The sequence below is a fragment of the Ochotona curzoniae genome, unplaced genomic scaffold (assembly GCF_017591425.1).
Source record: "Ochotona curzoniae isolate NIBS_2020 unplaced genomic scaffold, NIBS_Ocur_1.0 contig_4612, whole genome shotgun sequence".
NCBI classification, from domain to species: domain Eukaryota; kingdom Metazoa; phylum Chordata; class Mammalia; order Lagomorpha; family Ochotonidae; genus Ochotona; species Ochotona curzoniae.
In genome coordinates, this window is record NW_024466343.1 from 15921107 (window position 1) to 15937638 (window position 16532).

The 16532-nt window shown below is 44.6% G+C and overlaps 2 protein-coding genes across 3 annotated transcripts in view; one reads left to right on the forward strand and one right to left on the reverse strand.

Annotated features, from left to right (window-relative positions):
- Nucleotides 1-15468, reverse strand: part of SELENOF (selenoprotein F) — a 32996-nt gene extending 17528 nt beyond the window's left edge. The window contains exons 1-2 of the mRNA XM_040987392.1: nt 15138-15468; nt 7007-7174 (exon numbers count right to left, since the gene is read on the reverse strand). Coding sequence (XP_040843326.1) covers nt 7007-7174; nt 15138-15212 — 243 coding nt within the window. The 5' untranslated portion in view covers nt 15213-15468. The remainder of the gene's footprint in view (nt 1-7006; nt 7175-15137) is intronic.
- A 293-nt stretch (nt 15469-15761) lies between these two features.
- The window catches only part of HS2ST1 (heparan sulfate 2-O-sulfotransferase 1), a 158622-nt gene continuing 157851 nt past the window's right edge, over nt 15762-16532 (forward strand). The window contains exon 1 of one of the 2 annotated variants that reach the window (XM_040987393.1): nt 15762-16292. In XM_040987393.1, coding sequence (XP_040843327.1) covers nt 16169-16292 — 124 coding nt within the window. In that variant the 5' untranslated portion in view covers nt 15762-16168. The remainder of the gene's footprint in view (nt 16293-16532) is intronic. The other variant, XM_040987394.1, reaches the window with a different exon arrangement.

The following is a 16532-nucleotide window of genomic DNA, read 5'->3' on the forward strand; positions in this document are numbered from 1 at the left end:
GAAAATTGAGTTCTACTTCAGCCATGGTCTTGACATTCTTCTAGTAACAAACTTTTGTCTTCGAATATAATCCATCACAAGTTCAAATTTACAGATTCTTCTTTATTAATATGTATCATTTGGTAAACTTAAACATTTGACATCTCGGAGTACATTCGACATAATTTATTTCTGCATTTTGTTTCACGCAAATAATTGTAAATGGGAAATTTTTATACTATTATATTCAACAGTTCGTATTGTCTTGTATTTATTTTCTCTTAGCTTACTTGGCCAATAGTGAGCTCTATGGTACTTTCTAAGTTCTCCAAATACCCCTTGTTTTGTCTTTTTTTTTTCAGTAGCAAACCAGAGGTTACTACCATTGTCATTACAACTGGAAATATTTACCTAGTTTGGCTATAAGACACAATTTTAATCAGTATACATGCAAACAGACTCATGAAATCCTCGTAAACACCCTCTGAGACAGAAACTCCTGCTATCCTTAATTTGTGGATGGGGAAATAGATTGATCAAGTGCTTGGTCCAAGAATACCAGTCAAGTAGCAGACAGGATCTGAATCTGGACAGTCTGTCTCAAGCATTACTTTAACGATCTTACTGATTTCATCCAGAATGAATGAATAGTAAATAAAGTTCAAAATAATCTGTTTATCGGTTCACACAGATGAGTAACTCAGTTAAGTAGATTCTGACCTACAGAAGGTGCTCTGATTTGATGACTAACTTGACCTTCAGAACAATAGTTCAGAAGTGAGGTAAGTATAAACAGAGAATGAAAGTGCTGGAACTAATTAAATATTTTGTAGGAAGAAAAAGAAATCATTGGAACTACAAGGATCTTTGTGATACAAGTCTTAAAAAAGAATACATATCAGCTAAAGAAATAGAGGCATGAAAACAGGGAGAAATATGAATGTTTTTAAATAAAGTTTGAAAGAATCATCTGCATTAAGATAGGAACATTTTTAAAATCTTAAAAAAAAAAACCCAGTTTTACGTATTTGAGAGGCAGAAAGGCTGAGAGAGGCATATTCCATTTGCTTGCAATAGTTGGCCAAAGCTGTCATGTAGAAACACAATTTTGGACTCCCAGGTAAGGGACAAGACTCTTACTACCTAAGCTATCACCATTGCCTTCCATAGTCTGAACTAGCAGGAAGCTAGAATTGTGGATCAGGGATGAGAGTTGAACCCAGGTACTGTGAAGCAGGCTGCAAGCTAAACACCAGCTCTTTAAATTGGCTTTATTTTGGCACTATGTTACTTGCTGGAAGATCAGGCCAGGCCCGGGGCCTACTGCTGATTCAGCTGTAGACATGACAGCTGTGAATTGTCCTAGGAGGGGAAGTTTGGGGATGTATGGGAGAGGGGATCACTGAGGTGAGGAATGACTTCTTGGGGACTTTTATAGACTGGGCCACTGCAATTGCAGGTAAACAAGGGGGCTGAAATTGGGTGGTTTGGAGTGGGGAAGCTGGAAGACATGTCTGGGTGAGACCAGACCAGGACACCTGGCCATGTGGGAGACCTGGGCTGGGCTAGCTTGCATCAATCACAGCTCAGTGGTGGACAGGAAAGTCAGGGCTGGGGGGCCAACATGGCAGGACTAGGCCATAGAATCTGCAATGACTGTCAGGGCACGGGGCCATGTTAAGCAGGGTCATGACACTAACCAGTATGTGAGAGAATTAGGTCTGGGGACAGATTCTGAGGAGAATCTGTCCGCTCATCCCTGTGTAACTGCAATACCTACTGGTTTGTATGAGAGCTGGGAGTGGGGATGGCTGAGCTAGGCATGACCATGGAACTCACCAACACGCATGGGAACTGGGGTTCAGGGTAGGCCGGGTTGGCCCAAGCTGCAGCATCTGCAGGTGTACCCAAGAATTGAGTGTGGGGACAAACAGGGATGCAGCACCCACCAGCAAGCATAAAGGCAAGACTGAGGAGGAACGCTATGCTGAAAAGGACCCTAGCATCCACTGTCACATGTGAGATCAAGGTCTGGGAACAAGTCTGGTGGGGGAACTTCGGGAACTCCCCTACTAGGCTGTAGCCTCTGTTGGTGAGCATGAGAGTTGGGGCTGGGTGTGGGCTAGATTTGACAGGGCTGCTGTAATTGTTGGTAGGTGTGTGGGCTGGCTAGGGGTGGTGGGGGGAAATGGACAGGGCATGGCCAGCTCAAGTTGTGGTACACGCTGACATGCATGATAGCCAGGATGGGGTGTGAGCCATGCCAAGTTGGACTTCTGTATCTGTTTATTTGCATGAGAGCCAGGGATGGGGGCAGACTGGGTAGAGCTAGGCTGCAGCACCACTGGTGGTGGGCTGGGTAGCATCTGATGGCAAAGGCCAAGATGGGGTATCAGGTATTCTGGACTGAGTCAGAGAAACCACTAGCACGTGCAAGATTTGTGGCTGGGTGAGGCCTCGTTGAGGAGCTAAGATGACACACCTGCTGGGATGTGGTTACCACTGGGGGAGCTACACTGGGCTGGACATGGTTGCAGCATCTCTTGGCATGGGTGTGGATTGGGTCTGAGGTATGCCAAACTAGGCTAGGCTCCAGCATCGACAGGGGTAGGAGAGGCTGGGCTAGGTCTTGGCACTCAGTGAATCACAGCAGAGCTAGGTCTGGGGGTGGGCCAGGCAGGGCTGGACTGTAACATCCAAATTAAGTACCAGAATGGGTGTTGGCCAGACGGTCAAGTCTGCTATATCTGCCAGTAAATGCCATGAGAGGGGGGAGGCCAAATCAGGCTGAGCAAAACACCCACTGGTGTGTGAGAGATTTGTGATGGGGAGGTGACCTGTTAGAGGAACTTGGGAAACTCCTGTCAGGATGCAGTCCCTGCTGGTGAGTGGAGAACTGAGACTGTGAGCAGCTCAGACCAGCCCAGTTTACGGTACCCACTGGTATATGTGAGGGTCAGGTCTAGGGCAAGGAGGACTGGGCCAGTTTGCAACACCCATTGACAGATCCAAGAACCAGGACGGAGTGTAGGACAAGCTTGCTTGGGCTGCAGCACTAGCAAGTTCACATTAGGGCTGGGATTGGGTGCTGGCTGAGCTAGGCTAGGCTGCAGCACCCACCAACATAAGCTAGAAATGGGGGCAGGCTAGGTGCAGACAGACTGCAGCACCTTCCAGTGAATCCTGAAGTGAGGTGGGCTATGTCAGATTGGGACACAGCACCAACCAGCATATGTAAAAACTGAGGGAGAGGGTTGTGGGAACTGCCCTGCTGGACTACTACTTCTACTAGTGAGCTTGAGAGCTGGGACTTGGGGCAAACCATACTGGGCAGGGGTGTAACACCTGTTGGCCTGCATGTGAGCTGGGCTGGGGGCACAGCCAGGCTGCAATAGGCACTGTATCTGCTGGTGCATACCTGAGCCAGGTTAAGCATAGGCTTGTTGGGCTTTGACACTGCCACCAAATAGCAAGTGCTGAGACTGGGGACAAGTCCTGTCAGGCTAGACTATAGTACCACATGGAAGGAGCAAGCTTCTGGGCTGGGAGTGGGTCCTGTAGGGAAACTGCAGGCATGCCTCTGTTGGGGTGCAGCTCCACTGGTGAGCATGATGGGGCTGGCCTGGCTGGACAGGCAGCAACACCCGCCAGCATGAGTGTGGGCTGGATAGTGGGGTCAGTCAGGTTGAGCTAGGATGCAGCATCCAGGGGCATGTATAAGAGCCGAACAGAATGCAGAGGGCTTCCAGTAACGTGGCAGAGGAAGGAGGGCAGAACAAATTGAACAATTCTCCCAGTTAAGCTTCAACAGCAAGGATCTTGGTAAGTGGAGACTCTAAGGGTGACTACGTCAGCCAATAGACCTTGGAAGGGTTTTCTTAACCTTGGAGCAACAAAATCAACAGCATCTCAGAACTATCAAAACCTCTTAAACAGTACCCTTGGAACATGCTCCATATCAGGGATCCTAGGACAGACAATATCAAGTGGCTGTCTCCTAGGTACTTATGTGGTTAGGCTGCTCATAGTAGCTGTCTCCCCTTATTTTCCCTGATGCAGGAAGAAAAAGAAAAATGGAAAATGTTGTCTCTTATACTTTCTCCCATACCTTGACCCTTCCTACCCTTATTAGTGGTCCACATGGCATACATCCTTCTCAACTATGTAAACATCATCAAAAATAAATGTGCATAAAAAATAAGTTGGCTTATTTTTATTATGATCTATAATGGAAGTTTACATGAATGAAGAAATCAGAAAAAATTATGTAACTGCCATAGCAAGTTTAAGTTCACAAAATTGGAATGAACATAAAACAATGAGAGAAAAAACCCAAGTCACTGAAACATTATGTATAATCTTAGAAAATGTAAGTTCAAAATCATTTTAATCTGATGGTCATGTGCCCTTTGAAAAAGATATTTATTAAGACTGTGGTCATGATATAGCATTGTGGCATAGTGAGTTAAGCTGCTATTTTCAATGCTGGCATCAAGTATCAGAGTGCTGGTTCATATTCTGTTTTGCTTTCTTTGTGCTATTGTACCTGGAAGGCAAAGGAAGATGACTCAAAATGTCTTGCAATCCATGTGAGAGACCAAAATGGAGTTCCTAGCTTCTGGCTTTAGTCTGTGCAGCCTGACCATTGCAGCCATTTAGGGAGGGAACCCTTTCCTTGTTACTTTTTTTTAAATTTAAGATTTATTTATTTTCACTGGAAGGGCAGATATACAGAGAAGAGGAGAGACAGAGAGGAACATCCTCCATCCGTTGATTCACTCCCCAAGTGGCCACAACGGCCAAAGCTGTGCCGATCTGAAACCAGTATCCCAGATCCTCCTTGGGGTCTCCTATGCAGGTGTGGGGTCCCAAGGTCCTAGGCTGTCCTCAACTGCTTTCCCAGGCCCCAGGCCCCAGGCAGGGAGCTGGATGGGAAGTGGGGCTGCGGGGATTAGAACCGGCACCCATATAGAAGCCTGGTGTGTGCAAGGCAAGTACTTTACCTGATAGGCCACCATGCTGGGCACTCCCTGTTGCTCTTTAAAATACATAAAATAAATCTTTAAAAAAGCCTGTTAAATGAATAACAATTATTAAATGATTAGCTTTATCTTGAATTGCCCTATAAAGTTTGTAAGTATTAATTGGCCAGTACCAAAATTAATGTTTTAGTAACATTTCTTTAGTACATGAAAATGAGTAAAACATTTTTAAATTACAACTTTACCTTCCAAAGAACTTCTTAATGATTTACAGTCATCTTTAATTGTTCATATTTTATATAAGACATTTGTCTATAGCAGATTTTTAATTTTTATTAGATGAAGACTAAGTATAGCTATGATTTCAAATTAAGCCTTAAATTTGAGTGATTCAGAAAAGAGTGTTTTTGCTGCAGAAGTTCAGGGAACATGCATACTATAAAAAAGTATGCATGGATTTCAGTTTTTATTTACAACAAAATACATTTTTGCTAACTTGTTTGAACAGGATTTAGTTTGGGGAATTAAGAAGGTTAAGACATGAGTCTTAAAACAGTCCCTTATTAGAATAACACTGATAATAACACTAAAACTGAAGCAAAAACGTCAAAGTTATAGTGAAGCCTGGATAAAAGAATGGTGAAATCACTGATGCTTTAAAGGAAATTTATGGAGATAATGTCCTAAGGCAATCAGCAGCTTGCAAATAGCTCATTTTAAGAAGGGAGAAGCCAATGTTGAAGATCATGCCCACAGCGGCAGACCATCTGTATCAATTTGTAAGGAAACAAAATTAATCTTGCTCATGCCTTGATTGAAGAGGACTAATGATTAACAGCTGAAACAAAACTCAACTAATCACAAATGGCCCAATTTACAAATTCTGACTAAAAAAAGTGGAACATGTTTTTCTGCTCTGTTGGTGCCCAAATTATTATGCCAAATCAGCTAAAGAAAGCAGCATAGAAAGTTTAAGCATGTGAGATCAAGAGAGAACTATAATGACACGAAACCTGGCTCTATGTGTATGATCCTGAAGACAAGGCACAGCCAAAGCAATGGCTACTAAGAGGTAGAAATGGACCGTCAAAACAAATGTTGAGTGTTCAAGAGCAAAAAGTCAGGACAACAGGCTTTTTGGGGTGTTTAAGGCATTTTCCTTGTTAACTTTTTGGAGAAAGAATAACAACATCCTATTATCAAAGTATTTTGAAAATGCTAGCAAAAGTTACTGAAGAAAAATATCCAAGAACGCCTCACCAAGGATTCTCCACCATGGCAATGCTCCTGCTTGTTACTCTCATCAAACACAAACATTTTTGCTGTTGTTGAGAATTTCGATGGAAAATTATTAGGAATTCACCTTACAGTATTGATTTTATTCCTTGTGAGTCATTACATTTGGTTATTAGTTAATCCTTTATTTTAACATTTTGATGAAAAGATTTAAAAACAGAAAATTTGCTGCTCATTTAATCAGTGGGTTCAAAACAAAGATGATTTTATTGGAGAGTTAGGACTGTTTATGTGAGGCTGTTTCCAGGTGTTACAGGCTAAGCAGGTACCTGGATTTACTATGTGTAAATTAATTGTACCAGTTCATATTCTTTTAAAACCAAATTTAGATCAAAAGTAATTGTCTATAATTATGTACCAGGTGTTATGTACTTCAATTTCATCTCAAATTTTCATAACACTGGCTTACTCTTAGAAACAAACAAAATTTCCTAATTCCTTACTCTTGATTTCATATGGCCAGCTAATGAAGACTAGTGGCCTGGAGCTACAGACTCCAAGCGTGCTAACAGCAATTGTGAAGTTCATCTTTGCTTGAAAACCATGGTGGAATGGGATCTCATTGCACAATGCAACTCAACCTTCTGAGTTGTTTTGATTACTCTAATGGGAGAAGAGGAAAAGGGTTGGCTTCACTAAAAATATAAAAGTGAGAGACTTCTTTATACAGTAATTACATTGGTTAAGTAATTTATATTTTATATTACCTCAGCTAAATCATCTCATGCAAGACATGCAGAAAACAGTACCTTTTTAGTTTCAAATTGTGCTTCTTCTTGGCAGCATCCTCTGCAATCAGGATCCAGCTGCAGTAGGTTGAACTGCCCAAGAAGATCACAGGAGCTGCAGAGCAAGTTGCTAGAGAAGCCTAATTCTCTGCATGCCTCCGATGAAAATTCTGCCCCCAAAGTAGAGATCTGAAAGTAAAAAAAACATAACTCTATATTTACATTTATTACAAAGCATCCATAAAAAGAGAAAACAGGGTTTATACTGGGATATGAGCAACTAAAATACTTCACTTGGAGACAAGCTGTAACGATTCATAAGCCTTGTTTTCTTCAACTTTCCCTACAGGCTTTTCTCTTAAAAGCTTGACATCTTTGTGGATTAACAAAAAAATAAGTATGTATGTTACATCCTTCACTAAACACTCAAGTTATTAAAAGGAATTTCCTTATAAGAAAAATTAATTCCCATTAGATTTTAAGAATAGCACTTGTTAGAGTCCCTGTGCTCACAGGAGCTGAATTATCTGCAGTCACATCTAGCTAGGGAAGGGTAGAAAATATGATGGAGTAAGGAATGACAGAAGTACAGAGATCAAATTTCTGGTTTTAAATAAAAGGCCAACCACTTAAAATATGTGTGACTCTTGGACAAACTATTTAGTCTTTTTTTAAAAATATTTATTTTTATTATTTTTTTATTGGAAAGGCGGATATACAGAGAGGAGAGACAGAGAGGAAGATCTTCTGTCCGATGATTCACTCTCCAAGTGAGCCGCAACGGTCGATGCTATGCCAATCCGAAGCCAGGAGCCTCTTCCGGGTCTCCCACACGGGTGCAGGGTCCCAAAGCTTTGGGCCGTCCTTGACTGCTTTCCCAGGCCACAGGCAGGGAGCTGGAAGGGAAGTGGGGCTGCCAGGATTAGAACCGGCGCCCACATGGGATCCCGGGCGTGCAAGGTGAGGACCTTAACCACTTGCGCCACCATGCCGGGGCCCCAACTATTTAGTCTTAACTCATGCCTTACTCAGGACCCAGAATCTGGAACAACTCTCCTTTAAGTCCATCAGTGAAAAGTATCATGCTATTATTGTTCAGGTTGAGAGCCTTGTGTGTCCTGCCTCTCTGTCAGAGTTTCCCACAACCTTATGACTTTGTGCATCCTACGTGTTCTTAAAGTGTGATGGTAGTTTTCCACTGAGAAGTGGGGCCGAGGTTCCTTCACCTTTAACACCAGAGGCTGTGACTATTCAAATCAAGAGTTAAAAAACCAAACCAAACCAAAACCTTGGAATACATCATGAAATGGAAACAGCTTTCACCCTGCTAGGGCGACCTGGGACCATCAATTCTGGAATTTAGCCACAGAGCATTAAGTCTAAACTGGAAACAAGATGTAAGGCCCATGTACAGCAACTGAAGACAAGATGTAATGCCCAGCTGACACTCCCTTCTGACAACCAAGCATCAACCACTAGACATGATAATAAAAACCCTTCAGATTTCAAGCCTCAGCCTTCCTGCTAGGGCAGGGGAAACCATGGAACAGACAAGCCATCCCTGCTATTCCATGTCATAATTGCTGAACCACAGAATTGGAAAGCCCAATGAACAATTGCTCTGCACCATAAATTCTAGGGTAATAGGTTTTGCAACCATAGCAACTGATACATGCAATAAAAGTAAATTCTTGTTGAAAGCTGTGAACTGCTAACAAGTCTAAGAAAGTGTTATCATAGCCAATAATCATGCAAGTGTACTATCTGGTTTTATTCTAGCACTTACTGACAGGTGGCATGAATTTGCAAAACATGTACTTCAAAGTTTTAAGGAATCTTGATTTGAATGTTGGCACAGGGCAACCTTACTTTGGAAATTCTGAACAGGGAAAAGTCATCACATATTTCACAGTTCTGAGAATTAAAGAGGAAACTGTATAGAAAGCATCTAAAATCCTGCCTGGTACACAGCAGAGATTTAAGAAATGTCAGTCCTATTCTCACCTTTCACTGTGAAAATACACTAAAAAAATGGATAAAACCTATGTAAATGCTGAAAGTATTGTACCAGACATGGCCAAGTGGGGAAATACAGATATTTTAAGTTTAAGAAATCAAATTTTTCCAGCTATTCTTACATTTGTATAGATTTGAAAATATCAGAATATTTTTAAAAGCATGTTAAGATAACTACCAAAGGCTAAACAATATAGAAGAGTTCAAAAGTATAAGTTAAATCTGTTATTTTCTGATGTCTCAAAAAGTGCCAACCACTTAAATTTGCACATTAAGGCCAAACACAAATTTCACAATACTTGTAAGAAAAAAAAACATTCTAAAGATAAGGTCATGATTGGGGGTAACCATTTGACTTGCTCCTTTTCCCCTTTCTCATTGTATTGTTTTTCTAGCAATAATGACTTCCTTGTAGATGAGGGATGTTGGCAGGGAAACGATTACCTGTGTTGTAGAATAGTGTAACAACTATCTATTTTATCACACATATGCATTAGTTGTCCCATCCTGTTCTTTACTCAGGAAACAGGTTTACCACATAATTTCGAACAGATTTCAAATATTAGACAAAGAAGACAGGTTTGTAGAACATACTTCAGGAAAACGAGTTATCAGAAAGATGATCATTACAGCACACTTTTCCAAAGCAACAATTTGCTGAGCATTTCCCATTTGTATTGCATTTAATCTCAACCACCTTCTACAATAGGTATTACTATCCCCATTTTAAAGGGAAGAAAAAAAGTTTAGGAAGGTCCAGGTAATTTGTTTCAGACTATGCAGCAACCAATAGCAGCATGAAGGCCCTAATCGTGACCTGCCTTCCAAATCCCCTGCTATGGTCTGAATATGACTTGTCCTCACCAAACTTAGGTTGATTCCTCTAAGCAGCAGGGAGCGGTGAGAGGTCGGCTCTAGCCAAGAGTGCTCCGGTCATGGGCACATCCCTCAGAGCATGATGTACGCCTTTCTTCTGGTAATGGCGAATTCCTTAATAATCATGGTAGTTCACTCCCTTTTTCTATTTCCCAAGTGTCCATTTAGCCTTCTGCTTTCCACCACAAACTGAAGCAATTAAGAATCCCTAATGTCCAGAATATAAGGCAAAATAAACACTTTTTCTTTAATTATTGAGAACCAGGTGTGTTCTGTTACAACAGGACATGCAATAAGACAACCCTTAACCAGTATCACTATTATTATGTCACAGCATCTGTAACATACATTATCCTATATATCATTAAGGGTGACACAAATATACAAAGCAAAAAAAAACCTCATGTAAACGAGTGAAACAGAGACTTTGACATTTGATCATTGTTTATAGTCTGTATTCTTGAGAACAGTGATTTTTCTACTTTAGTGCTTGTTGAATTCTGTATTTTGTAAAGGGCTAAGTTTGCAATTTGAGAAAATTGTAATTAAATCACTGTAAAAATTAAGAAAATAGGAGGTGGAGAGAGGGTAGGAAGGAAGTATAATTATGTTCTTAAAATTGTACATATGGAAAACATATTTGTTCTCTTTATATTAATAAAAGACAAAAGTGATGAAAACATTGCTATATAATTTTATACCCCACTAATCCATCAGAAAGTTAATCTATGAGTAACGGGGCATGGAGGGTGGGCTAAGCCATCAAAGATATATAATTAACCATATCACTTTAAGTATATACCTTTCTGAATGGAAATATTATGCATGACCTGAATGAAGGACTACCATTTAGTTCTGAGGCACTTGAGGAAACAGCTCCCTTAGGCCATACTAAAAATATCATTTTTCTAATGCTTAGGAATATTCAGAATGTATTTTTGGATCAAGTCACTTTATATCCTCCCGGTTGTCATCTCATTGAAATGTTGATAACTGTGCATTGTCATTTACTTGAAATTATAGTTATTCAGAGGAATAGAGGTAAAAACTTAAACTGTCAGGGACGCAGAGAGGTAAGTTAACAAAGTACAAGCTACATCTGGTGATAGTGTTGTCTTCTATCCATAGCAGTAACTCGCCCTCAAGGCAACAAGAAATTACAATTGTTCCTTCACCCTCTTTATTCATGTCAGTTTCCAAAGATTTGGTTAATTTTCACCAAATTATTGCCAATTACTTACTCAATTTGGTGTTTTTGTCTCTTTTGGTTGTGCAATGCAATTTTATTAATAATTTTGTTTTTCAAGAATTCAAGATACTCCATTTTTGCTGCTTTATTAGTCCCTGGTTATTAGAGAAGAACAAGATAGAAAAGAAACCTTAGAGAAGCTAACATAGTTTTACAGCAGTGAATTGTTCAGGACATCCTTTCTCTTTTATGAGTCATGTCTGAACGTTTTTGAAGACTTCTCGTTGCTGCATGACGATATAAGAAAAATGATCTGTGTGTTTCCTTTGGCTGCCTTCTTATTGGCAAGGGGGCAGGAGGAGTGAAGAGGGCACACAGACACAGGGAATGATTTGGATGAGATGGCAGGTGGGTCTATGATACAAGCTAGGACACAGGGCCCAATGCTATGGCTCAGTGGCTAAATCCTCGCCTTGCACATGCTGGGACCCATATGGGTGCCAGTTAATGTCCTGGCTGTTCCACTTCCCATTCAGCTCCCTACTTGTGATCTGGGAAAGCAGGCATCCATTTGGGAGACCCAGTAGAAGCTCCCGGCTTTGGGTTAGTTCAGGCCTGACCACTGTGGCCACTCGGGGAGTAAACGGGTGGACAGAAGATCTTTCTTCTGCATCTCCTTCTTTCTGTAACTCTGCCATTCCCAAACAAATAAATACATCTTTTAAAAAAAAATTAGAACAGAACAAATGAGGGAGAAGTTTTACCCGACTTTCCAAATCTGGAAATGAATGGGAAATAGACTTTTTATAATTAAGCACTTTAAATCACATAAAGGGGAAACTGAGTTTAAAACAAGTAAATTAATTTGGGCCCAGCACGATAGCGTAATGGTTAAAGTCTTCACCTTGAATGCTCTGGGATCTCAAATGGGTGCTGGTTCTAATCCCAGCAGCCCTGCTTTCCATCCAGCTCCCTGCTTGTGGCCTGGAAAATCAGTCGAGGACTGCCCAAAGCCTTGTGACCCTGCACCCATGTGGGAGATCTGGAAAAAGCTCCTGGCTTCGGATTGGCTCAGCTCCAGCCATTGCGGCCACTGGGGGAGTGAAACATCGGAAGGAAGATCTTCCTTTCTGTCTCTCCTCCTCTCTGTATATCTGACTTTGCAATAAAAATAAATTAATCTTAAAAAAAAAAAAAGTAAACTAAGTCGCCTCAGTAAACTAGCCAGTTATAAGAATTAAAAGTCAAAGACAGACTTCCCTGAAGTTCAGTTTTCTAAGTATGAGTCTGACAGGCAGAGTGAACTTGTGGAGAGGAAGGCTGTCTGAGAATTTTTTAGAATAGTGTGACTGTGATGGACAGTCCAGAGTTTTATTTGATGGCTTTCTGTGAGTAAATTAGGATGCCTCACTTTTGGGGGTCAGACTTATAAGAAAGAACAGACAGGTTGATTACTGTCCATAGTTACCGGGAAATGGTTGAATTAGGTTGAAGACAGTCTGAACCAGCTGTCTTGTAACCTCTCCTCATCCCACAATTCTTATACATGCCTGCAGGTGGGATCATGGGTAACAGAGTTCTACAAAGCGAACTGGAGTAGAACACTGGTAAGTTCTGATATTTTGTTTTCAAACATCTGGCTTGTGGCTTCTCTCATTCATTAAACATTACTTCTATGTGTACTGCTCTACATGCATAATAGAGATAAAACAGTGAACAGGAACAACTAAGTGGTCCTTCCTTGTGGGGATCCAGAAAAGTGGGAAAATGTCAAGTATCAAGAAATTATGGGATGAAAACCCTGAAAAGCACCTAGGAGAACCATTGATCAGCACTGCAGCCACACAGCAAGACTGCGAACAGATCTCAGCTCCAGGGAGACATTCTGGGGGAAACATTTCCTCAGCTGAGAACTGAAGTGTGAGAGAATAAGGTTTTGCAGTGAGCTGGGAAGCAGCTTCTAGGTATGATAGCTCCAAGTTCAAACACATGGAGAAGCACAGAATAGTATTTGAAATAAATGAAAACAAATGGCCCTGCTTCTCCCTTTTTCTTAATCAATGCAGACAACTAGTGGGAAATCAGCCTGGGGAGACAAACATGTAATTCATTAAAGAAATGTTAAAAGGATAGATGTTACTTTGGAAACCGGGAGTTGTTGCTTAGTTTTATTCATGACAGATTGTGCGGTGGGGGTTGGGTGTCTGGCGCAGTGCCCTGGGCTGCCCCATTCCTGTACTGGTATGTGTGGGCTCATGTCCTGACTCCATTTCAGCTTCTGGAGAGGCTCAACTACCTGAGTCCTTGCCCACTCAGGTGGGAGAGCCAGATGTAGTTTCTGGTTCCTGGAGTTTGGCCTAGTCCATCCTGCCCTGCCCTGCCCTGCCCTGCCCTGCCCTGCCCTGGGTGGGCATTTGGGGAGTGAACTGGAGGATGGAGGATCTTTGTCTCTCTGGCTTTTAGACAGATCGGAAAAAAAATAAAACACTTCGGATGTGCTGTGTAGACTGGAAATCAGGGAAACTCTCATGGTATTTCCAGATAAGCAAAGATAGGGCTGGAACAGAAGTATTATCAATGGAAATAGGAGTTTGTTTTTTATTTTTAAGGAGTTACTAATTGGATCCAGAGTGAGAGGAAAGAGATTTCCGGCTGGTGCGACTGAGAAGCTGGCAAAGCCAACCGTTTCTGTTGACTGTAGGGGAAGCAGCAGGCTGCTACTTGACAGATATGGTGGCCTGCAGGAGGGATCAGCAGTCAGTGGGGGACCTGAACAATATTAAGCAGATAGAGTCAATCAAATGTGATAAGTGCCTGGACATGAACTTGTAAGGAAAAGAAGTCAAAGATGACACAAGTTTCTGTGGATACTCACTGGTTCATAACCATAAATTCCTCCTCTTCTGGTAGACACCACTCTTAGCAAAGCAACTTTCTCTACCCTAAAACACGGCTGGGTCTTGTGACTAGCTCTGATGAACACGGGACAGAAGATGTATGAGGACACTTCAGAAAGGTAATGGAAATGCTTATTATGAAAAAGCTACGCATACGTTTAATCCTCTGTATCAAAATACACATCTTTCAATTTCACTTTCTTATTCCCTTTTTGGAGTGACCTTTGAAAGAGAAAGGGAAAGACTGATTGATTCCTCCATTTGCTGGTTTGTCTCTTACATGGCTGAAACAGAATAGGTCTGGACCCGATGGAAGCCAGGGACTCCATCTGGGTCTCCCAAGCAGGTGGCAGGGACCAGAGACCGTGGGACAAGTTCTGCAGCCTTCCCAGCCACGTCAGCAGGAAGCTCAATCATCAGCAGATGAGAACACGAAGGGAGTTTTAAAAAATTATGGGAAGAGTACAAAGTTTAGGGAGGGATGTTCCAGTCATTTCTACAGCATCAAAAGTCAAAACAAAAGCATTAGTACTGCATTGGAATGTTGGGCAAATGAAGAATACACCAGCCAGGGAGTAAAAGCACAGACAGGCGAGTTTCACACTTCTCAATGAAAGAAAAGCGGGGCGTTACACAGTCCCTAACTCCTCCCCAATCCTGGATACAGCAATTCAACCAGATTTCAGAACTCCCGAGGAAGTAAAGCTGAGTTAACAAACTAAAAGTTCCCCGCACTAAAATTCACAGGAACACAAACAAGGTAAACAGTGAGGCGTTAATAAGTCTGACTTCGTGAATGAACAGCAAATATAGTGACAATCAGGCCTCCTCCTTTCCAAGATGAACTCATCTATTCTGCAACTGGACCAAACGCTCCCGGGCTTCCCCCTGTGGGCGCGTCCTCCGGTAACGGGAGTCCCTGGCGGCTTCTGCTTCCCCGTGTGATGGAGGAGTGCTGTGAGAGGAGTCTCCAGGACAGTGTGAAATCAGAAGGCGGTGGCTGAGCAAACCAAAGCCGGGACCAGCATCCGCCAACGGACTACGCCACGTCGCACTCGCAGCGCAGTCCCTAACGGAATCCCGCTCGCCATCCTTCTCCAGTGGGAATCCCACACGGGACCGAGCGTTCCCCCTTCCCCGTCCCGGGGCAGCCGCCCAGGGGATGTACACTCACCGCCTGCAGCGCGGTGGCCAACAGCATCCGCAGGCCGAACGCCGGACCAAACACTCCGCCCGCCTCAGCCGCCATCGCCCCCTGCTCTCGGCGGTCCCGGCTGCCCTGAGGACCCCTCGCCGAGGGCGTCCACACGAGAGCCTGATCCGAGACAGCCCGCCAGAGGCCGTGGCCACCAACACTCTCGTGCTGGAGAGACGGCTGTTAACTTAGGGCCTGTGGACTCTTAGACGCGATCAAATATAAAGACAGTCGCACGGTGCTTTCGACTACCCAAATCAGGCACTTTCCTAAACTCCCCACTGGTGTTGTTCCCCAGATCCTTCCTTCCATTCACGACGTTTCGTCCAGCAGCCAGGACGCTCCGCCTCCTCCAATTTTAGCCCAACCTCCTTCTCCAAACCTAGCCAATCGGATACGGTCTTGATGGAGCCCTGTGGCGGAGGAAACCAACCGTAAACCGAACCCCGGGCGAAGAGCGGGGGTCCTTAGGGCCAATGAGCACGACCGGACGGGAGGCGGGGCGGGGCCTCGGTTGCCGAGCAGCGTACGTGGATGCGCGCGCGTGGTGGCGGCGGGGGCTGGGGGGGGCCCGGCGGGGGCGGGGCCGAGGGCGGCGCAGCCGCAGCCGCAGCGCCGGTGGAGGAGCGCGCGGCCGCGAGAGCGCAGGAGGGAGGGCGGGCAGGAAGAGGGAGGCGGGCGGGCAGCCGGGCGCCGAGGTCGGGGAGCGAGGCTGCGAGCGGGCGGCGAGAGCCCGGCAGGCGCTGCGCGCAGGGTCTGCAGCCCGGGCTTCTGGAAGGGGGCGGCCGTCGAGCCGGCCGAGGAGAAGCGGGCGCCGGCGGCGTCGGTGCTAGCGCCTGGGGGCGGGGGACCGGAGAGGCGAGCAGGGGGGTCGCTGCGGTGCTCCTCGGGCTTGTCGCGCTCTCCTCGCCGCGCTCCCGGCTCGGGGGGCTCCTCCCGGCGTCGCCCTCGCCTCTGGGGCCCCGCTCCCCGCCCCCCGCGGTATGTCTTGATCCCGAGCGGCGGGTTTCATGGGGCTCCTCAGGATTATGATGCCGCCCAAGTTGCAGCTGCTGGCGGTGGTGGCCTTCGCGGTGGCGATGCTCTTCTTGGAGAACCAGATCCAGAAGCTGGAGGAGTCCCTGTCGAAGCTAGGTGAGGAGCCCGAACCGGCTCGGCGCTCAGTGCTGCGGACGGGGCCGGGCCGGGGTGGGCAGCGCAGCCGGAGCGAGTGGACGTGGCTGTAGCCGGGGCAGAGCTTCCCCAGAGCCCCCAGGCGGCGTGCTGGGCTCGCGAGGTCACGGGGCAGAGGTTGCAGGGCTGCCCGCGAAGTAGGCATTCCGGAGGGAGGGCGAGAGAAGCCCGAACTCGCCGGGGAGCGAGCGGCGCTCCTGC